This window comes from Rattus norvegicus, chromosome 15 (genome assembly GCF_021556685.1).
Source record: "Rattus norvegicus strain SHRSP/BbbUtx chromosome 15, alternate assembly SHRSP_T2T, whole genome shotgun sequence".
In the NCBI taxonomy this organism is placed as follows: domain Eukaryota; kingdom Metazoa; phylum Chordata; class Mammalia; order Rodentia; family Muridae; genus Rattus; species Rattus norvegicus.
The window spans coordinates 32,821,320-32,842,808 of record NC_141548.1 but is presented as its reverse complement, the minus strand read 5'-3'; the positions used below and the strand labels follow the sequence as shown (position 1 = coordinate 32,842,808).

General features: G+C 49.2%; 3 protein-coding genes across 11 annotated transcripts; 2 read left to right on the top strand and 1 right to left on the bottom strand.

The window, feature by feature from the left end:
• The first annotated feature begins 1,303 nt into the window (after positions 1-1,303).
• On the top strand, positions 1,304-5,576 carry Cideb (cell death-inducing DFFA-like effector b). The gene is made up of 5 exons (NM_001399449.1): positions 1,304-1,397; positions 1,639-1,783; positions 4,231-4,377; positions 4,599-4,789; positions 4,962-5,576. Exons 1-5 carry the CDS (start codon positions 1,357-1,359, stop codon positions 5,095-5,097), a joined length of 660 nt encoding a protein of 219 aa, NP_001386378.1. The 5' UTR covers positions 1,304-1,356; the 3' UTR covers positions 5,098-5,576.
• Positions 5,564-13,923, bottom strand: Nop9 (NOP9 nucleolar protein). 2 transcript variants are annotated; one of them, XR_015637919.1, is made up of 10 exons: positions 13,605-13,923; positions 13,016-13,459; positions 10,032-10,142; positions 9,349-9,490; positions 8,222-8,414; positions 7,461-7,601; positions 6,959-7,084; positions 6,561-6,793; positions 6,270-6,375; positions 5,564-5,976 (listed from the first exon to the last, which is right to left on the bottom strand). XR_015637919.1 is itself a non-coding variant. In NM_001106040.1 (10 exons), exons 1-10 carry the CDS (start codon positions 13,849-13,851, stop codon positions 5,819-5,821), a joined length of 1,905 nt encoding a protein of 634 aa, NP_001099510.1. In that variant the 5' UTR covers positions 13,852-13,922; the 3' UTR covers positions 5,564-5,818. The 2 variants fall into 2 exon arrangements, 1 of the variants encoding a protein (NP_001099510.1); NM_001106040.1 differs by having other exon boundaries at positions 6,561-6,797; positions 13,605-13,922.
• Positions 13,924-13,976: 53 nt separating this feature from the next.
• Dhrs1 (dehydrogenase/reductase 1) lies at positions 13,977-21,262 on the top strand. 8 transcript variants are annotated; one of them, XR_015637918.1, is made up of 10 exons: positions 14,010-14,076; positions 14,191-14,328; positions 14,543-14,712; positions 16,623-16,766; positions 16,911-16,990; positions 19,057-19,322; positions 19,477-19,623; positions 20,284-20,353; positions 20,654-20,734; positions 20,866-21,262. XR_015637918.1 is itself a non-coding variant. In XM_087585246.1 (10 exons), the coding sequence occupies exons 3-10, from the start codon at positions 14,563-14,565 to the stop codon at positions 21,000-21,002; spliced, it is 942 nt and encodes a 313-aa protein (XP_087441372.1). In that variant the 5' UTR covers positions 14,010-14,076; positions 14,191-14,328; positions 14,543-14,562; the 3' UTR covers positions 21,003-21,262. The 8 variants fall into 8 exon arrangements, 5 of the variants coding, with proteins under 5 accessions (NP_001007622.1, XP_087441372.1, XP_087441373.1 ...); XR_015637917.1 differs by having other exon boundaries at positions 14,169-14,328; XM_087585246.1 differs by having other exon boundaries at positions 19,057-19,189.
• Positions 21,263-21,489: the final 227 nt, after the last annotated feature.

The window sequence follows — 21,489 nt, the reverse complement described above, 5'->3', positions numbered from 1 at the left end:
GTCAGGAAAACAGGGACTGTGCCCATTTAAGGGGTTTATTAACAGTAAACCTCAGTTTCTGTGCAATTGTCCACTGTGGCTACAATTGACATCAGAAATAAAACCTTGAGCATCGCAACAAAAATTCTTAGGCTGGGGAGAGGCTCAGTCAGCAAAGTCCTTGCTGCACAGGATGAGGACCTGAGTTCCACACCTAGAAACCGTGTTAAAGGGGTGCACGTTTTGTTATCCTAGTGCTAGCAGATGGAAACAAGTGATCTCCAGGCCTGTGGGAGACCTTGTCTAAGAAATAAGGAAGAAAGAGAGGGGGAGGGAGGGAGGGAGGGAGGGAGGGAGGGAGGGAGAGAGAGAGAGAGAGGAGGAGGAGGAGGAGGAGGAGGAGGAGGAGGAGGAGGAGGAGGAGAAGAAGAAGAAGAAGAAGAAGAAGAAGAAGAAGAAGAAGAAGAAGAAGAAGAAGAAGAAGAAGAAGAAGAAGAAGAAAAGAAAAAGTTGTGTTACCTGAGGAACAATATCTAAGTCCACTGGCTCCTATATGCATGTGTGCTGTCCCGCACCACGCCCCGCCCACACACAGCTAAAGTCCTAACGCTCCTCTGATTAGTATAACAGGGATCATAGCTGGAGATACATTATTAATTAGCAAACTAAAAAGATGAGAGCAGTGCTGGCTCATAGACACAGAAGCAGGCATTTCTAGAGAATAAAGCCAGAAAAAAAAATGTTTAGTCAATCCTTCTCCAACCAAAGAGTGGGCAAGCAGGAAGGCCAGGGTTCCAGAAACGATCCAAGTGGTGCTGGTTCTGTAGATCAGAATCCAGCCTTTCCTCTCCTCAGACACAATGTCCCACCTTTCATTGTCTCCAGGTCTCTTCCTCACATTTAGCCCAGGCTTTTCCAAAGACTGCAGTTTATAACTTTCCAGTAGGTGGCAGCAGTCAGCAGGGCTCAAAAGGAATGCCCCACCCCTGGGAATGTGGGCCAGAAACTTGTTCTAACACTGTTTTAATAGGCAGATCAGTTCAAGGTGGCCAATCTGGACTATGAAGTAAAACTGTGTTTGGATGAGAGGCGGGGGATCAAATATCTAACTTCATCCTTCACACCTCTTAGAGACACACAAATGGCTGTGACTTTGGCTACTTCTATCACTCCATGTAGGCTCCTCCTCCTTCCCTCCGCTTAGACTTTGCCCTTACTGGCCAGGCAAGGGGGGCAGAGTCCATGCTTGACTCATCTCTCACTTTACCAGAGCTAAGATCTCAGCTCTATACAAAAACACAAGACTTCAGCCTCCACACAACAGAAGTGCCCAGCCCCGAAGCAATAGGGGGGCGACTCGCCGTCTCTCACCCAGCCATGGAATACCTTTCAGCCTTGAGCTCCAATGGCCTGCTAAGGTGACTTCTAACCCTGCCCTCTATACTTCAACCCTAGGGATATGGGCAGACAAGAAGAAACAGCCCCTGGAAGACTCATTTCCCTGTCCCTAGATTTCTCTGACTCTTAAACTACTATTTTGCTCTCCCTCTAAGTTTCTCCTTTGGATCTGTAATCCTACTCCAGCCATCCTACCCCCCATCATCACTAGGTTTGCCAACCCCTCCTTACTCCTTCTGGTGTTTTGTTCCTAACTTTCAGGTCAGTGTCTACTATGAGCTCCGAGCTTAGCCGTAGGGTCTGGAACTCGGCTCCTCCACCTCAGCGACCCTTCCGTGTCTGTGATCATAAGCGGACAGTCCGGAAAGGACTAACAGCCGCCACCCGCCAGGAACTGCTAGATAAGGTAAGGAGTCAAGCTTCTGGGTTCCTGGAACAAGGAGGCCATGGGACTCACGATAGTGGGATTGGGGCACAGGAAGTGTATAGGCTACATGATTGCCACCCTTTCAGGGGTCTACGAAACAGTAAGCCAGTACCAGTAAGCCATGCTGCGTTTGAGTAAACTGTTTAGTCTCTGAGTAGTAGGCTTTCTTTGGCTGGAGAGATGGGTTCGGGAATCATTATGGTCATTTGTATGGAATCAAAACCCTAGGCAAGGGCTCTGCCACTGATTTAAATCTCCAGCCCTTGATTTCTATGAAAAAGCCGACTTCAAATCTTGCTTTTGCTACTTTCTAGCTGTCAAACATTGGGAAATCATTCAACCTGTCAAAACCTGTTTTGTTCTTGAAACAGGCTCTCACTTTTTAGCTCAGGCTGACCTTGAACTCAGAATCCTCTTGCTTCAGGCTTCCAAATACTGAAATTAAAGATGCATGGCACACAACCTAAAAAAAATGTTTTCAATGTTGGGCATCAAACCCAGGTCTCTGAGCATACCAGGCAAACAATTTACTTCTAAAGCATACCTCCAGCCTTCCGTTTGTCTACACAAGGGACTAGTAGTCTTTTATGATTACTGAATAAATGGAAAGTCCTTATGAATATCTGACAGACACTGGAGAGGTGCTGCAGCTCAGCTCTTCTTAGTGAAGTCAGTCAGCAGACAATCTCTGCTGTCTGCTGTTTAGCTAACAATCCAGTTAGTAAAGCTAAGCAGAGTCCTCCGGGGGCTGGGGTGGGCTGCCCTAAGTTGGGAAGCAGCCTGAGTTACATTGTGCTAGGTGGAATATATATATTCTTTTTTTTTAAGATTTATTTAATGTATATAAGTACACTGTAGCTGTCTTCAGACACACCAGAAGAGGGCATCAGATCCCATTACAGATGGTTGTGAGCCACCATGTGGTTGCTGGGATTTGAACTCAGGACCTCTGGAAGAGCAGTCAGTGCTCTTAACCACTGAGCCATCTCTCCAGCCCCCGAATATATATATTCTTGAGGTTAGGTGACTTTCTTTCCCAAATTACAGTGGACTGGACCTTCCTTTTGGAGTATTTTCTCATGTGGTCCCCACAAAGAGGGGTGGGACTGGAGAGATAGCTCAGCGGTTAAGAGCATGCACTGCAGAGCGCTTGCCTAGCAAGTGCAATGCCCTGGGTTCGGTCCCCAGCTCCTGGAAAAAAAAAAAAAAAAAGAAAAAAAAGAAAAAAAGAAAAAAAAAAAAAAAAAAAAAAAGGATGCACTGCTCTTACTGAGGACCAGGTTGAGACCCCAGCACCTCACAACCACGGAACTCCAGCTCCAGAGAATCCAACGCTCTCTTCTCTGTGCACTCACATACACATTCCTCACACCCACAGTTTAATAACATTTTAAAGGAAGCTGTGTCAACTCAAAAGGAAAGTGATATGGGGTCACACCTGCTTAAGATCCAGACCCTTTGATGATGTTTACATGCTGGTCAAAACCTTGGTGCCTCAGTTTCTGGTGCATTGGAACAACTTAAGTGCAGCTTCAAGGCTGTTTAGACACAAGAGCAGTTCTATCTATCAGAAGGCACCCCTAAGAGGAGACTGTAGCTTTCCTTGGTCACCTCACGTCCAGCCCCTCTACAGGGCAGAGGTCAAGGGTCATCTGACTCCTAGGCTGGGCGGAGGCTTTAGACGCTATCCTTAAACTGAAGTAGAGCCAGCGCACCACAGATACCTTACAGGAGCCATGGAGCCCTGCCTGGTCACCTTGAAAACAGTTGTAGAGAACAGGAAGGCATAGGAGGACACTGTAGATAAGATTAAACAGGTTTTATCTGTGTAGATTTGGAGTCAGGGTCCAAAACTGTTGAAGTCTGGTTTTAAACTTCTGGATTCCAGTGATCCCCCTGCCTCGGCCTCCTGAGCAGCCAGGACTGTAGGTGTCCTACCCAGCTATGACTGAGTTGTCATTCAGGTCCAGTAGGAGTGGCTCAGAGAGGAGCAAAAGTTGGTAAACAGGAGCAAAAGGAAAGAAAGGTCTACTCCTTGACAACTGCCACTTCTGCCAGGTGGTGGTGGTCACACACACCTTTGATCCCAGTACACAGGAGGCAGAGACCAGTGATCTCGATTTCGAGGTTGACCTGGTCTACAGAGTAAGTTCCAGGACAGCCAGGGCTACACAAAAACCTGCCACTTTTAGGAAGGATGAGATGAAGTGCTCATGTCTACAATCCCAGGACCCTGGAAACTAATACAGAATCGCTAAGTCTGGGATCAGGCTGCACTACACCAACACCCTGTCTCAAAAAAAACAACAACCACACACACGGAAAATGGCAAAACACCAGGAAGTAGAGCTGACCTGCCGCCCAGTGTGTGAGGCTGATGGGGCATGGACTAAGGCCTGCCCTCCCCACCACTTGTCACTGAACAGGTAGTGGAGACCTTGCTGCTAAGCGGAGTGCTAACGCTGGTCCTGGAGGAGGATGGGACTGCGGTGGAGACTGAAGACTTCTTCGAGCTGCTAGAGGATGACACATGCTTGATGGCTCTAGAGCAGGGACAGAGCTGGAGCCCAAAGGTGAGAGGCCCACAGTGGGGCTGCTTAGGTCTCCACTCCTTCCTGGTCCTCCCAGGCTTCTTCCCTAGCCTGTCACTGACCTTGGGGGCAGAGGCACTGGGAGTTGTGAAGGTCATCAACTATTAGATGATATTGGGAAGTCAGATCCACAAGTGACAGGATTATTGGTAGATGTCAGGGTACGAGAGCAGGTCCACTCCAATGATGGAATTGTCCCACAGAGTGGGATGTTGTCATACGGCCTAGGACGGGAGAAGCCAAAACATAGCAAGGACATCGCCCGCATCACCTTTGATGTGTATAAGCAAAATCCTCGAGACCTCTTCGGCAGCCTCAACGTGAAAGCTACATTCTACGGGCTCTACTCCATGAGCTGCGATTTTCAAGGAGTTGGCCCTAAAAAAGTACTCAGGTCAGAGACCAACATGTTACACAACCCTAGAGTTGGATTATCCCTCAAGTCCAGCTCAACCTCTCAGACCCACGTATCCCACGACTCCCCCTTATGAGCCCCCACCCAAAGCGTCCAACCCTCGGCCTCCCCTCAGCTTCCTTAACTATCTATTCTCCTCTCTGCCCTTCAGGGAGCTCCTTCGTTGGACTTCCTCACTGCTGCAAGGCCTGGGCCATATGCTGCTGGGAATCTCATCTACTCTGCGCCATGTGGTGGAGGGGGCTGAGCGATGGCAGTGGCACCGGCAGAGTCACCTCCATTCATAATGAAATTGTGCTTTGAGCCTGTGTTGAAAGACTGGTTCCGGGGTTGGGGATTTAGCTCAGTGGTAGAGCGCTTGCCTAGGAAGCGCAAGGCCCTAGGTTCAGTCCCCAGCTCCGAAGGAAAAAAAAAAAAAAAAAAGAAAGACTGGTTCCATGTGCCACGTGAGGGGCATTAAAGGGCATCTTCAGGTCTGGGTCTGCGGTGTACCCTAGGTAACTAAGCTGACTCCAACAGATCAGCCCACTGCCCTGGTGCTCCAGCCTGTACATTTTCCTGAAGAACGATACCCATCTTCCCTACCTCCCTGCCTTCCACTCACCCTACAGAACCACACCCTTGTCCCCTGGCATCCTGATCTCACCATACCTGCTGCTTCATCTAGGTTCTCACTGACTCCTATCCCTGCATACCAATGACAACTGGCCCTAGCTTTACCTCAGGATATCTTTCCCCTAAAAAATAAAAATATTTCCAAGAAAAATACAAAAGTATTTAACAGTATGTCATGGGGGAGGGGAGAGAATGACAGACGGACACAGGGATTAACAGGATCTGGCTGCCACAGTCCAAGGCTGGCCTTGAATTCTGGATATTCTTGCTTTACCCTCTGGAATGGTAGTGGGTTTACAGTTTTGTGTAAGACATTTGGCTCCCATTTAAACCAGGAATGATAAGCATGTCCGTTCACCCTCCCCATCAACACCTATTCCCAGTTTCGAGGCCTCAGTCTCCAAGTATAGAGTTCAACGCCCGCCTCCGCTTGGCCACAGAATTTTGCTGCTGTTCCCAAGCCTGTCGCCGCTTCAAGAAGGTAGTCAGGGCCACATTTCGAGCCACGTGGTGGCCAAAAGGATCTTGAATCAACTCCTGGTTCTGCTCTCCTGCAAAGAGAACCACTCCTATTTAGCAACACCCAAGCTCAAAGACACACTCTGCTTGAGGTAAAGGGCCCTCATTTTCTCTCAATGCTGGCCCAAAACAGGACTAACGAACATCTCACCCACTAAAGCATGAAAATCAGGTAGAGGAGGAGTAAGGGACTATACAACAACTCTGCAGAGTGGAGAAGGAGGCCTCTGAGAACTCAGAACCAGACTACACTTTTGAAACCTGCTGAACCAATCAGCTACCGGGCACAGGAGCTTGGAAACCACCCAAAGACAGTGGTACTCACCCAGTTCAGCAGCAATCTCCTTCCGAGCCCCCAAAGCTGCTCCACTCCAGATGGCATCAAATACACGGCTGCCATGGCGACTACAGGCAAGAGCCACATACTGTCCCTGAAATGAGACAAGTAAGGTAAAGTCCCTCTGGGAATGTAGAAATAATTTCAGAAGACCTGAAAGGCACAGTTTAAACAACACAGGAACTGTGTATCCTGCCTCCAGCTCTCAGGTCTAATCCTGAGACTGGAAGCTCATTTTCTCCAAAGCAGTGATGGAGGGGACTGGAGCAGAAGTCTAACCTTTAGGGTCTTCAGCACACGACGTCGCTGCTTGTGTGTCACAGAGGGGCTAGTCAGGATGGCATCAAATACATGAGAGCCAGCAGGACTTTGGGCCAGAGTCAGAAGTTGTGGTCCAGTCAAGGCACTCAGACTTCGAAGTACAAGTCCAGGGTTGGAAAAATACAGCAAATGCTGGAGCAGTAGAGACCCAAGTACTGTCACTTCCCTCAGAGGTCTGGCTGAGGCCATTTCTACCTGGGAATATAGGATAGGGGCTTAGGAGGAAGTCACTAAGCCAGGTGGGTGACCTCATCCCTAGGGTACTATACCCTTTTCAAAGGAGTTAGAAGTCTCATCTTAACCCAAGGGGCTTCCCCAGCCCTAAGAAGCCTGGCCCCCAAAATGCCCTATCTTACCTGATGCTCTGCGGGCACTGCCCCCTCCTCCTCCATTAGTTCATAGTATACCTCGTAAGCCAACAAGGAAGCAAAGAGAGGCACGCAGGCCACTTGCCGGGATGGGGGCTCTGCACAGTGGAATGCCTACAGGAAGACAAAGCATCATGACTCTTGGGATGGATCCCATCTCTAACACCATGATTTTCTAGACAGAGAAATAAATGTTCAAGAAAAATGAGATCTGACTCGACAGGAAAGGATGCCCATGACTATAGAGTCTCGCCTGCCTTGTTCGCCCTCCCAGCCTCTGCACTCATAACAGGGATGGGATTCATTTATCCCTCAAGTTCTCGAAGTTCTAGAGGATAAATTTCACTTCAGGGCTGTTCTTAGACTCATCTATCTCCATATCTAGAACTCCCGCAACATGACCCTCCCACATCCAGATTAACCGATCCGAACTAGCAGAGTCAGGTCAGGTCAGAAGGGCATGGATGGGCTGCGGGGTAACACCACTCACCTCAAATAACAGCTGCAGGACCTGGGCTTGGTGAGCCCCAACCCTGCGGCAGGCTTCCACCAGAGCGACAACTACCCCTGGGTGGCCCCGGGCCAGCACTGCCTCTAAGGCAGGGCTCAGCTCCTCAAACACAAGGGACAGCTGAGAGGAGACACAGATTGAAGAATTGTTGACAATCAATTAGTGGTTTCCTATAAAGTTAATCAGAAAAAACTTCCTACTAAAACAAAAAATGTAGGTAAGACATAAAGAACACTGTTGACACCATATTGTTCACTGTGCTGTATAAAACCAAGAAGAGGACGGCCATAGAGATTCTGCCTGCCCTACCAGAGAAGAGTCTAAAAGTTCTTTCTGTAGAAGACAGGGAGAGCCAAGGGCAAGGCGGGTCTAGAACTAAGCCTGCCCTTCTACTCCACATGTCGCCCCAAGGACCACAGGAAAAGCCTCTTGGGTACTAGACAGTAAACTGTCAGAAATGTACAGAGACAAGCACACAATAAAACAAGACCCAAAAGTAGGGCACTGGTGTGCACACCTTTAATCCCAGCAGTCAGGATGCAGACATAGGTGGATCTTATTGAGTTCAAGGCCAGCCTGGTTTACAGAGCAAGTTTTAGGGCTACAGAGAAACTGTCTTGAAAAAACAAATAATAATAATAATAAAGCAAAAATGAGAATAACAAAAATAAATAAATAAATAAATAGGGCCCAATGATTAAGAATAGTAGAAAGAGACCCAGGCCCCGTTTCCACCTTACCAGCTCAGGGGAAGTGACTGCATCCAGTAAGCGCTGCAAAGGGAAGTTAGCAATGGGATGCTCGGCCAAGGAGTACAGTTGACCCTGGAAGTGATTCTTAAAGAGGCGCTGGAGCCTCTCTGGCTCTAATACCAACAGCACCTGCTCCAAGAGTCTGGAGCTCGTCTGATCCCGAAGAAACAGGAGTAGAGGGCTATGGGTAAGAAGAGTGAGACCAAGGCTGGAGACCCGGCACTGTGGTTAATAGTCCTTACTGTCCCTGCAGAGAACCTGTCTTCACAGGCCCCCTCCGCCCTCCTCCGCCCTCCTCCATAAACATGGTGCACATACATGGACACAGGCGAAAGACCAGACAAGTAAAAATAAAGAGCTGGTGCACACTTCTAAGCCCAGCATTTTAAGAGGCAGAAGTCACTGATTTCAAAGCCAGGTTGGTCTCTATAGTGAATTCTAGGCCAGACAGTGCTGCACAGTGAGACCCTGTCTCACATAGATGAAGGATGGGACTGGGGCTCAAGAGATGGCCCAGTGGTTAAGAGCATGTACTTACTGCTCTCGCAGAGGCCCAAGAAGTTCAGTTCCCAGCACCCACAAGGCAGCTGACAACAATCTGCAACTCCAGTTCCAGGGGCTCTGACACCCCCTTCTAGCCTCTGTAGACACTGCACACACGTGGTGTATACCATACATGTAAGCACAACTTCATAAACATAAGATAAAGTAAGTCTTAAATAAAACTAAGTCAGGGGGCTGGGGATTTAGCTCAGTGGTAGAGCGCTTACCTAGGAAGCGCAAGGCCCTGGGTTCGGTCCCCAGCTCCAAAAAAAAGAACCAAAAAAAAATAAATAAATAAATAAATAAATAAAAAATAAAAATAAAACTAAGTCAGGCATGGCTCGCTTTACTCCCAGCACCCAGGAGGCAGAGGCAGGAGGATCTTTGAGTTTGAGACCGGCCAGGGCTACACAATGAGACTGTACCTCCCAAGTGCTAGAGTTAAAGATTGGTGCCACCACCCGGCAATACATATTTTTGGGGAGAAAATCAATGAGTGTAACTTCACCCACTATCTCATCTGTCTCAGACAACACCCCCAGCTGCAGTAACCCCTGCAGAAATGATCACACCTGCCACCTGCTGAGGAATTCCGAGAACTCAGGTAATCAATGACTGCATCACAGAGGTGGGCACAGTGTTGAGGTAATTTGTGATGGAGGACTTGTAAGGCGACTTGAAGACAAAAGCTGGAGATCTTGTCAGTGATAAATACTGTAGGAAAAAGTAGAAATAATCTGATGCTTTGTCCCAAATCCAGATTACCTGTACAACCTCAAAGCCCAGCCAACAAGGAAGACTAGACATACAAAAACAACAACAGAGACTGTCTTATAGCACTAAGCCAGACAGGGGTTAAGAGAGGAGTGACCTGATAGAAGGGTCCTGCTTGGTGGAAATCCCCAGAGGGGATGCTAGACCCTTTCCCTACTTCCCTTCTGTGATGGTGACTCTTGACTGTCCTCTTGATGGGATTTACCATCACTATGGAAACTAACTACTGGGCATTTCTGTAAGTTTCTAGAGTAGGTCAAAGCAGGTGGGCAGACCCACCCAAATGTGGGCGGCACCATCCCATGAGCACAGCATTAACCCCTCTGCTTCCTGACTTGATACAGTGTAGCTTCTGCCATGGTGATCTCCCTGATACCACAGACTGTTCCCTCCAGCTTAAGTCTAATTTCTTCTTCCTTTGTGTCACTTTGGTCCAATATTTGCCTCCAAAACATGTGAAGTAATTAATACATCTTTTTACCAGCAATGTCCTTCAGAAAGCAGGCGCTCAGATCCTGAAGGCGATTCAAGAAGGTTTTAGGAACCTCAAAATCAGTTGGTTTACATTCCCGAGCTGAGGTCCTCTGTGTTTCTAAAGAACAAGAATGTGAACAACAGTGAGATTATAGAGAGCCAAGCAGGAAGGAGAGCTCCTCAGAAGAATATGGGCTCAGCTTAGAGGCAGGACAGATGCCTCTTTAGAGGAGTAAAATAGTCTATCATTTTTTCCTAAGGATCTTTAACTCCCTTCCCTATGGTTCAGAGTTCCTATTTCTCAGCCAGGATTTACCAAAACCTAGTATACCAAAACCAGACTTCGCTTATACTCTCTAACCTCACTCTCCAGTATTTTTAAATGTAGGTTGCATCCTAGGACTATAACATGAAACAAAGTTAGTGGTCTCAATTAGCATTTTTATTTTAATTTTTATTTTTCTTATACGCATTACATCCTAACCATTCCCTTTATCTCTACTCCTACCCAGTTCCCACCTCCCCACCTCCCCTCTCCCCCAGATTCACTCCTGTTTCCCTGAGAACAAGAAAACAAAACAAGCAGGCCTCCCAGGGATATCAATCAAATATGGCATAACAAATGACAGTGAGACTAGGCACAGATCCTCATATCAAGGTTGGATGAGGTGACCCAGTAGGAGTAACAGGGTTCTGAGAGAAGGCAAGAGTTAGAGATACTCCCCACTCCCACTGTTAGGAGTCCCACAAGAACTCCAAGCCTCACAACCATAATGGATACGCAGAGGGCCTGGCTCAGACCCATACAGGGTTGGTGATTACTGCTTCAGTCTCTGTGAACCCCGATGAGCATGCTCCGTTGATTCTGTGGGTCATGTTTTTGCGGTGCCCTCAACCCTTCTTCCCCCTGTTCTGCGGGGTTCTCCTGGTTTTGCCAAGTCTTTGGCAGTGGGTCTCTGCATCTGCTGCCATCGGTAGTTAGTTGTTTTTTTTTAAATAGAGAATAAAATGTAAAAGGAAAGAAAATATCAGAAAAAGAGGCAGCGTGTGGAAAGGGTATCTTTTTCTGGACTTTTGCTTGGCTCCAACATTCACACACAAGTCACATCAGGGGGAAAAACCAACTTCCTAGCCAGGTGTAAAGACACATACGCCTAATTTCAGAATTAGAGAGGCTGAGGCAGAAAGTCAATAAATTTGACACCAGCATGAGCTCACACAGTAAGTGCAGACCAATGTGTGCTACTCAGTAAGACCTTGTCCAAAACACCGAGCAGCCAGGCAGTGGCAGTGTGCTCTTTTAATCCCAGCACTTGGGAGGCAGAGGCAGAGGCAGAGGCAGAGGCAGAGGCAGAGGCAGAGGCAGAGGCAGAGGCAGAGGCAGAGAGGCAGAGGCAGAGAGGCAGAGGCAGAGAGGCAGAGAGGCAGAGAGGCAGAGAGGCAGAGAGGCAGAGAGGCAGAGAGGCAGAGAGGCAGAGAGGCAGAGAGGCAGAGAGGCAGAGAGGCAGAGAGGCAGAGAGGCAGAGAGGCAGAGAGGCAGAGAGGCAGAGAGAGGCAGAGAGGCAGAGAGGCAGAGAGAGGCAGAGAGAGGCAGAGAGAGGCAGAGAGAGGCAGAGAGAGGCAGAGAGAGGCAGAGAGGCAGAGAGGCAGAGAGGCAGAGAGGCAGAGAGGCAGAGAGGCAGAGAGGCAGAGAGGCAGAAGGCAGAGAGGCAGAGAGGCAGAGAGGCAGAGAGGCAGAGAGGCAGAGAGGCAGAGAGGCAGAGAGAGGCAGAGAGGCAGAGAGAGGCAGAGAGAGGCAGAGAGAGGCAGAGAGAGGCAGAGAGAGGCAGAGAGAGGCAGAGAGAGGCAGAGAGAGGCAGAGAGAGGCAGAGAGAGGCAGAGAGAGGCAGAGAGAGGCAGAGAGAGGCAGAGAGAGGCAGAGAGAGGCAGAGAGAGGCAGAGAGAGGCAGAGAGAGGCAGAGAGAGGCAGAGAGAGGCAGAGAGAGGCAGAGAGAGGCAGAGAGAGGCAGAGAGAGGCAGAGAGAGGCAGAGAGAGGCAGAGAGAGGCAGAGGAGAGAGGCAGAGAGAGGCAGAGAGAGGCAGAGAGAGGCAGAGAGAGGCAGAGAGAGGCAGAGAGAGGCAGAGAGGCAGAGAGGCAGAGAGGCAGAGAGAGGCAGAGAGAGGCAGAGAGGCAGAGAGGCAGAGAGGCAGAGAGGCAGAGAGGCAGAGAGGCAGAGAGGCAGAGAGGCAGAGAGGCAGAGAGGCAGAGAGGCAGAGAGAGGCAGAGAGGCAGAGAGGCGCAGAGGCAGAGGCAGAGGCAGAGGCAGAGGCAGAGGCAGAGGCAGAGGCAGAGGCAGAGGCAGAGGCAGAGGCAGAGGCAGAGGCAGAGGCAGGAGGAGCTCTGCGTACAAGGCCAGCTTAGGCATGGCTGCACAAGCCCGCAATCCCAGCACTTAAAGGTAGGAGCGGGCAGGAGCATCAAGGCCAGCCTGTGCTACATGACAAGTCGAATGCCACCTGGGCTATATGGGAGACTATCTCAAAAGAAAATATCAGGGCCAGGAAGGTTATCATAGGGGTGACTGCTATTAAGTCTGACAACCTGAGTTCAATACACAGAACCCACATCGTGGAAGGAGAGAACTGACTCCCACCAGTTGTCTTCTCCCCTCCACACAAACACTGCAGAAGGCACATACATTCGAGTGTGTACACATGCCCAGACATACTTTAAAGTTAAAAATGAATTTATCACTGTGAGTTGTGGAAACAATACTGTGAAATTCATTGCTCCTCCTGTGTCTATGGGAATAGCTGTTCCCTGAATGTAAGTACATCCGTCCTCATTAGGTAAGCTATTCTTTGACCTTCCAGGTTCTGTCCCAAGCAAGGTTCTGCTAATTCTTCATGGTCAAGCTCCACCATGAAGATTAACTCTTCTGTTTACTGGCTTCTGAACTTCCTAAACGGTCCTGCTAACCAGGGCCCACTTCCCTGTCTTACAATACTTACCAGACGACTGGGAACCACGGGGCTTGACTCTCTCAGACTCCAGAAGAGTACCTCCCAACACTTGCAGCAAAGTTCTGACTACGAAGCTGCCGTGTGTGTCTCCACAGAAGAAAAGAAAATCATCACACACTTCAGCGGCTAGTCCCAGGACTAGCTCCTCCAGAGTCTGCGAGGGACCATCCTCCCCCTCTTCCTCCTCATCTGCCTCGGCAGGACTCCTCAGCAATCGAGGTAGCTGCAGCAAAGCACTTTGTAATACGTGGACCCCACACCGATGACAGGCCACGAAGCGCAAGTTGGGGCGCAGAGCGATCCACACTCGACACAAGGGTTTCAAAGGACTGAACCCCAAAAGCTCCTGCAGCATTTCACTACCAGTCCTGTTCGTGGCTAAGGCTAGAGCCTGAGCCTCCACTTCCTTTAAAATATTGCGCGCCATCAACTCTGAAAAAAAACGAGATCATAAATAAACCGTTAGACTGAAAGGAGGATAAGACTCACCCATCACTTACCCAAGAACTCCCTGGGAATCCCTCTGAAAGTTCCATGTGTGAGTTTTACACTTAATCCACGGTGTAGCTGCTCCTACCTCGTTCTTCGGCGGCGTCCGGAGCCACTTTCAGCGCTGACAGCGCCCGTCGGAAATATCCGAGCGCCTCCGGGCTCAGGTGCGGGAGAGCCTCGGGGGCCTGCTCCGCACGCGCGGCCGCCGGCAGCTGGGGACAACCATCGCGGCCGGGAGGGGGACGCCCAGAACCCCGGGCCGCGCGTCCCCGCCGGCCCGCACCTGAGAACTGGCGCCGCGCTTTGTGAGCGGAACGCGGTCCCAACCCCATGCGTGCTTTGGGACCAGAAGTTCACGCTTCCCGGTTGCAGCTCCCACAACCGCCGGCGCGCTCCTGACGCACGGAGACGTCATGAGTTTGCGACGGGGTGGTAGGGCATGATGGGCGTGGCTACAGGTCGCCCTTCCCCATTTGCGGGTTCCACCCCCGGGTCTGAGCCTGCAACTCCGGGGCTAGCCTCGACTCATCCTCACCCGCACCCGGACTTCCATCCAGGCAAGCACTCCGACGAGGCTAGAATCAAAGTTCTCGAACTATAGAACTGGCGATCTGGGCAGAAAGAAACCCAGAGGCTGTGTCTGCTGCAGGTAAGGCTCTGTTAACTTACAGTTCAGGGCTTCGCGGTTCTTCGTGGGACTGGACGGATAGCCACGGGTAGCCAGAACTCCAGAGAGCCCAGGACTCTTCGTGGACATACCCTGTTAGACTACATCGCCAGATTCCCCATCGAATTATCCCCACTCAGAGGTTCGTAATAGTACTCTGTGTAACGCTGGAGTCTCCACCCAGCCCTGGGACTCCTAAAGGGACATCCTGGCCTGAGACTGACTCAGTTAACCTTCTCTCAAATTTCTCTCCCCTCAAAATAGTCAAAGCTTAGCAGCCTGTTTAAGCCCTCACAGAGACCTGCCTCAGCACACAATCTACAAGATTCCCTCTAAGCGACTCTTTACCTCCACAGATACCCCTTTGGTGTGAGTCATGATAATGACTATGAAGGGCCAAGTGTGTGTGGTAACTGGGGCCTCCAGGGGTATTGGCCGTGGCATTGCCTTACAGCTTTGCCAAGCAGGTGCTACAGTTTACATTACCGGCCGCCATTTGGACACCCTTAGAGCTACTGCCCAGGAGGTAAGTGACCTCCTGAGTTAATCACTCTAATTACTATACCCCCGCCCAACAAATTACTAATGTTTACTGAGTACCATAAATAAATAATGTAGGATTGAGTTTTTCTACCAAGTGAGCTTAATGGGGAGAAAAATCTTTCTGTTTGAGAGTTTCAGGTTTTACAAAGAAAAAAATTTGTCCTGGTGGCTTCCTCTAATTTAGGCAAGACTTGTTGAACTGTATTCGTTTACTTCTTTGTTGTTGTTGTTTTGTTGTTGTTTTGGGGATCTGTTTGTTTTTGATACAGAGTCTCTCTGCCTTTCTTTTTTTTTTTTTTTTTGGTTCTTTTTTTTTTTTTGGAGCTGGGGACCGAACCCAGGGCCTTGCGCTTCCTAGGTAAGCGCTCTACCACTGAGCTAAATCCCCAGCCCCTCTCTCTGCCTTTCTACATGGCCCTGGCTGCCCTGGAACTCACTGTGTAGACTCAGGCTGGCCTCAAACTCACAGAGATCCCGACTGCCTCTGCCTCCTCGGTTCTGGGATTAAAGGTGTGCACCACCACTTGCAGTGGTTTTTATTTTGTGTGCATTGATGTTTTGCCTGCATGTCTCTCTGTGTGAGGATTTCAGATCCTCTAAAACTATAGTTACAGTTGTGTGTGGTTGCTGGAAATTAAACCTGGGTCCTCTGCAAGAGCAGCCAGTGCTCTTAACCAATGAGCCATCTCTCCAGCCCTCTTGAGGTGATCTTGAACAAGTCTTGGATAGGAATTAGGTAAGGAAGTTATGAAAACCATTTCCAGGTACCTAAGCAAAGAGCAATGGTGAAGAGGCCAGAGAGGGAGTAATGGTTCTCAGAGGCCACCAGGAGGGGCTGAGGCACAGGTTAGTAGGTGTGCAGGCCTGGGTTTGATCCCAAGCACTGAAAAACAAACAAAATACACAAAAACAAACAAAACTCACCCTGGCAAAGGGGTTGGGTTTTGCACACCTTTAATCCCAGCACTCGGGAGGTGATTTTAAGGTCTATGTAGTGAGTTCCAAACCAGCCAGGACTACAGGGTAAGACCCTGGGGGTGGAGGGGAGCAGTATGGGGCAGGGTTAGCAGGAGGAGCCAGTATGACCTGCGTGCCTATATGATTCGCACTGGAGAAGTTGTGTTGGCAGATTAAGAGTTGAAGCCCTGCTTCAACTTATGTAGTAAGAGCCTATCAAAAAAGCTTTTAGGCGTTAGTTGGCTTAGTCTGGTGATCCTGTTAGAAGATACTTTAAAATGTGCATGCTTTAGATAGTTCACACTGACTAGGTTGTGAAGACGTGTCTTAAGGAAAGGGACTTGAGGCCAGGTGAGCAGTGGGAGGCATTGCTGCAGTTTGAGCAGAACAGGAGCAGGACCCTGAGCTCGACTCCCGCCTCTGGAAAAATAGGTGCTCCTCTTCCTCTGGAGGCTGGTAGGTGGGTCACATCTTTCAGAGTCGAGGCAGGATAGGAAGTGGCAATAGTTTATGCCTAATAGCTTTGATTTTTTTATTATTGTTATTATCGAGTCAGAGCATTGGTTGAGTGAGGAAAAGATCTGAACTGAGTAAGAATTCCAAGTGAGCAGCAGGAGAGTCGGAAAGGACAAAGAGGAGTGTTACTTCTTTCTGAGAGTGGACACCATGCCTCATCTCTTGCCTGGGACTTGCAGAATAATTACTAAGTAAGGCCTTGCAGATGGTAGCCCTCAGTTAATGCTGATGTTGAACCTAAGGTCCAATTTTCCTTGCTCTTTCCTGGGAGGTACCACTATGGTGAGATTCAGACACCAGAGGGAGCCATTGCATGTCATGTCCGAGCTATTGGCTAAATCCTGAGCTCTTCAGTTCTTAAACTCACTTGAGTTAGGAAAATAACACTCCTGTGAACTCATACTCACTGTTCCTCTCCAGGCACAATCCCTCGGGGGCCGGTGTGTACCAGTGGTGTGTGATTCAAGCCAGGAGAGTGAGGTGAAAAGCCTGTTTGAGCAAGTAGATCGGGAACAGCAGGGGCGGCTAGATGTTCTGGTCAATAATGCCTATGCTGGTGTACAGGTAACCTTTTAACTCGATCCAACTCTCCATTCCAAACCCAACCCCCAACCCTTGAGTCTTTATCTCCATGCATGGTCCCACTAACCAGCCCTTTATACCTTCATGCCAATCAATCACCCAGTTAATCACTCTCATGTCCTCTAGGCAATCCTGAACACCACCACCAAGTCATTCTGGGAAGCACCTGCCTCCCTTTGGGATGATATAAACAATGTTGGACTCAGGTGCGTGCTTCACTGTCAGAGCCTAGGCGCCTCCTGTTTAGTAGCCCCACAGCCTGGGCCTCTTCCTAAAAGACTCTTTCCCTTCTGGCTTCTGTTTGTCACACTTACTTCTGGACAAGTTCCATGCCTGTGGGTTTGCACCTAAGAATATCACCTTTTTTTTCTTGTGCGTGCATGGTTGTATGTTTTTCTGTGCCCACCATGGTGCATGCAAAGATCTGAGGACAACTCCAGAGAGTCCGTTCTCTTTCTCTGCGTCTTTCTGTGAGTTCAGGGCTTGAACTCAGCCTTCCAGGTTGCACAGGACACAGCTTTTACCTACTGAGCCATCTCAGGCAACCTGGAAATGACAATTTTTGCTTTGTCTCAATTTGCCTTTTTGGTTTGGTTTGGTTTGGTTTTTGAGACAGGGTTTCTCTGTGTAGCCTTCTTGATCCTGGAACTCTCTGTAGACCAGGCTGACCTCAAACTCAGAGATCTGCCTGCCTCTGCCTCCCAAGTGCTAGGATTAAAGGTAGGCACTACCTCCTAACTCAGCTTTTTCTAACAAGATGTCAGCCTTGTTCTGGCCTCATTCTTTGCCCATCTAAGTACAAGTCCCAGAAGGAAGGATTCTCTCAGTGTTGCACATAACCCATGGGCTATGTTTTTTTAAAAAAAAAAAAAAATGGTTAGACGGAGAGCTCAAATGATTAAGGATGGGCTAATTAACGTAGCATGCATATGCTCACGTCAGTTCTGATCCCTCCACACGTGTGTTGTTATAATTGGTTCTCATTCATTCTCAGCCCCACTGACCTCTGCATCTCTTCACTAGTTCTCTCTCTTCCTGTTACTTGTTTCCTGTTACCCTCTCTATTTCCCTCCTTCCCTAGAGCGCTTCCTGCCCTATATATGTGTGTGAACATGTGTAGTTTGAAACCTAGGATCCACATATGAGAGATTAATTTGCCTTTCTGAGTCCAGCTTACTTTGTTTAATGGTTTCCAGTGCCAGATGTGGATGTGCACAACTTTAATCTCAGGAGGCAGAGGCAGGGCAGATCTCTGCGAGTTTGAGCTCAGCCTGGTCCACTAGTATCAGGGCTATGTAGAGAGACTCTGGTTTCAAAAATAGTAACTACAATAATAATTGTTTTTCAGTCATATTCACTCTCTGCAAATGACATGCTTTCGTTTTCTTTTTTCCCCATTAATTTATTTATTCACGTTACATTCCCTCACTCCTGTTTCATCTTTCTTTACAGCTATATAAGATTCAGTTTTGTATCTCCTCCCCTCCATTTATCCACCCGTTAGTGGACGGACGTCTAGGTTGGTTCCATTTCTAGACTGTTGTGAATAGGTCAGCCATAGGAATGCAAATGTCTGTGTGGTTTGTTGACTTAGAGCCTGCCCGAGTACAGGGTACTGGGTGACATTGAGGAAACCCCCTTACTGACATCCATCGTGGAGGCACGAACTTGCATTCTCACCAGCAGTGAACAGGACTCCTCTTTCCCCTCATCATCACCAGCACTTGTGGATTGCTTTCTTGATGAAAGCCGCTCTGACCAGGAGGAGGTCTGAAAGCAGTTTTAATTCACATCTCCCGTGGCTGTGGTTGTTGAGCATTTCCTGGGTATTTATTTGGCTATTTGCATCCCGTCTTTCGAGAACTTTCTATTCTGCTCGTTTTGTTACACCGTCTCATCCAGCCCAGGCTGATTGCAAGCTTACTGTGTAGCCAAGGATGTCCCTGAATTCCTGATTCTCCTGCCTCCACCTCCATAGTGCTAAGATTATAGGTTTGTCCCAAGAACCCAGCTGACCAGATACATGGCTTACACCCCTGACCTGTCTTATGTTTACGGTGCAAGAGCTCCTTCATTATATGTCACGCATACTCTGTCTCAGTACCCTTAATCGTATCAGTTTTTCCCTTGGAATGGCCTGTGCCCGATTCCCCAGGCCTTTGGCTATTGCTGTGAAGCCTCTATGCTGACCACAGATACTGAGGGCTTAGGAAGCAATGGAACCAGCATTCACAGAACTCTTTCCTTCTTCTTCTTCCCCGATCCCTTCTAGAGGCCACTACTTATGCTCTGTGTATGGGGCACGGCTGATGGTACCAGCTGGCAAAGGACTTATCGTGGTTGTCTCTTCCCCCGGGGGGCTGCAGCATATGTTCAATGTCCCTTATGGTGTGGGCAAAGCTGCGGTAAGGACTAAGGCACAGGAGTTGGGGAGGTATACTACAGTGTCAACAGTTGTCAGAGCCGTAAGACCTTCATCTCTCTCTCTGTCCCATGCACTGATCGTTCCATTGTGTGGACCTCCCTCCATCCGCCAGAGTAGGTATCAAATGTGGAAAGATGGTGGCAGAAACATCAGGGCTCTCGAGAAGGACGGGGGCTGGGATATCCTCATGGACTCAGGGAGGGCAGAAGAGGAAGGCGAGACGGGCAGGTGTTCGGGTTCTCATTTCTGCCTCCTCTCCCTCCACAGTGCGACAAACTGGCTGCTGACTGTGCCCATGAGCTACGGCGTCATGGAGTCAGCTACGTATCTCTGTGGCCAGGCCTGGTGCAAACAGAAATGGTGAAGGAGTATGTAGCAAAAGAGGAGCAGCCTGAAGATCCTCTGTTTAAGAAGGTTGGCAAGGGGAGGGGAGGGGAATAGAGAACAAAGGCATCTCTCCAGTCTCGGGCAGTAACAAGCGTAAGCAGTGCGTCCGTAATCCCAGCACTCATGAGGCAGAGGTGAGGGTTCCTGCGTGAGGTCCGGGCCAGCAGGCTTGCATAGTGAGACTCCTAAAACGAGAGCAGTTGTTCCACACACGAGGTGCCTCCTAGGGCAGGCACAGGCTGAGCTCGCAGCACTTCTTTCCGTCCTGTAAAGCAGTTAATAACTCCAGTTTACAGATAGTGAAGTGGAAACCCAGGGAGCGTGAGAAACTTGAATAGAGCTGGAAGTGTAGCTCAGTGTTAGAGCATTTGCTTAGGTGTGCTGGCATAGGCTCAGCCCCTCGCAACGAGAAATGACAGGAAGGAGGGAAACATGTTCTATGGGACGAGTCATAACAGGAAAGGCTGTCCGACACCAAAGCCACATAGTGACCTTGCCCTGGTCTGTCCTAGAAGGCGCAGACGCTCTGGGATGCCCCGATCCTTCCGTTTATGCACTTGGGAAAGGGAGCTCTCATGCTTTTGTGCAAGTCCTGCTTAGTTGTGTCTGTGTGGGATGGGTGAGAATGGGGAAGGCACAGGCAGCGCTCTTGGAAATTAACCCTTAACTTCTCAATCCATTTTTCAGATGAAATCAGTTCTCTCATCGGCCGAAACTACAGAGATGAGTGGCAAGTGTGTGGTGGCCTTGGCAACAGGTGATGGCACTGGGTGACAATGCGTCTTTGGGGCACTCACAGACAGTTCCTAACTTTGTTTGGGAGATGACTGGAAAAGACAACGGCTGTCTTTTCTGTCTATTGGAGGCTCAGAGGGTCTCCTGGTTTGAGGTCTGCTATAAACTGCTGCAGGGTAGTGTGGCCAGAAGCCTTGGTGTGAACACAGAGAACTCGTGCTCAGGGCTGCAATGCGAGCCCCAGCCACACCCTTTCCCAGTCACTTTGTCACTTGGCACCACTCCCAATCCCCTCCGTCACTAAGCATGTGTGTGCCCACAGACCCCAATATCCTGAGCCTGAGTGGGAAGGTGCTGCCGTCCTGTGACCTTGCTCGGCGTTACGGCCTTAAGGATGTCGATGGTAAGTGCTTGCTCTGAACCAGCTTCAAGCAATGACTGTGGTCCCTGCTCCTTTCCCCCAAATTTTCAGCCTGAGTTGGGGTATCCCAGGAGTAGGAAATAAAGGTCTACTTGCCCTTCTGTTATTCCCAGGACGCCCTGTCCAAGACTACTTTTCTTTGGGCTATGCCCTCTCACAAGTCTCCAGCTTGAGATGGCTGGCCTCCTACTTGCCCGGCTTCCTCCGTGTACCTAAGTGGATCGTCACCCTCTACACCAGCAAATTCTAACCTCCTGACCTGATATCCCAGCCCTTCCAGAACCTCATCTCACTGAGGCTCAGGTGGGTGGGGCTCTTGGGAAACAAACCACTTTCCCACATCCCATGTCCTCACCATGAAGAGAAGGTGGCTGCTGGGCATCTAGTGCATCTTGGGGGTTCTGGTAGGTTCTTGGTGCCTTGGTGTTCCCTGTCCCTACATCTTAATAGCTTGCTTGAGTCATAAGTGGTTATAAGTAGAAGTTAATAAAAGTCTCATCTCCCCTTCAATTTGTGAGTTCTCATTCTGTGTTAAAGTGGCAAATATTTGAAAAAAAAGATTCATCGATGTGAAAATGTGTAACTTTTCGGGCTGAGGTGGCTCAGTAGATATAGCTCTCTCAGAGCAAGCTTGAAGACCAGATTCAAGTCCCAGAAACCTTGTAAGACCAGATGCAGAAGCAGCCTGTATGCAATCCCACAGAGCCTGTGTGCAATGGGAGGCGTAAGTGGGGGGA

Coding starts and splice junctions, on each gene's coding strand:
- Dhrs1 (NM_001007621.1), top strand. CDS start 14,563: ATGATAATGACTATGAAGGGCCAAGTGTGTGTGGTAACTGGGGCCTCC. Junction 16,991..19,056: donor ATAAACAATGTTGGACTCAG/GTGCGTGCTTCA, acceptor GATCCCTTCTAG/AGGCCACTACTTATGCTCTG. Junction 19,624..20,283: donor AAGATCCTCTGTTTAAGAAG/GTTGGCAAGGGG, acceptor TCCATTTTTCAG/ATGAAATCAGTTCTCTCATC.
- Cideb (NM_001399449.1), top strand. CDS start 1,357: ATGGAATACCTTTCAGCCTTGAGCTCCAATGGCCTGCTAAG. Junction 1,398..1,638: donor AGCTCCAATGGCCTGCTAAG/GTGACTTCTAAC, acceptor CCTAACTTTCAG/GTCAGTGTCTACTATGAGCT. Junction 4,790..4,961: donor GGCCCTAAAAAAGTACTCAG/GTCAGAGACCAA, acceptor TCTGCCCTTCAG/GGAGCTCCTTCGTTGGACTT.
- Nop9 (NM_001106040.1), bottom strand. CDS start 13,851: ATGGGGTTGGGACCGCGTTCCGCTCACAAAGCGCGGCGCCAGTTCTCA. Junction 13,460..13,604: donor GGACGCCGCCGAAGAACGAG/GTAGGAGCAGCT, acceptor GTTTTTTTTCAG/AGTTGATGGCGCGCAATATT. Junction 7,602..8,221: donor CAGTCACTTCCCCTGAGCTG/GTAAGGTGGAAA, acceptor GTCTCCTCTCAG/CTGTCCCTTGTGTTTGAGGA.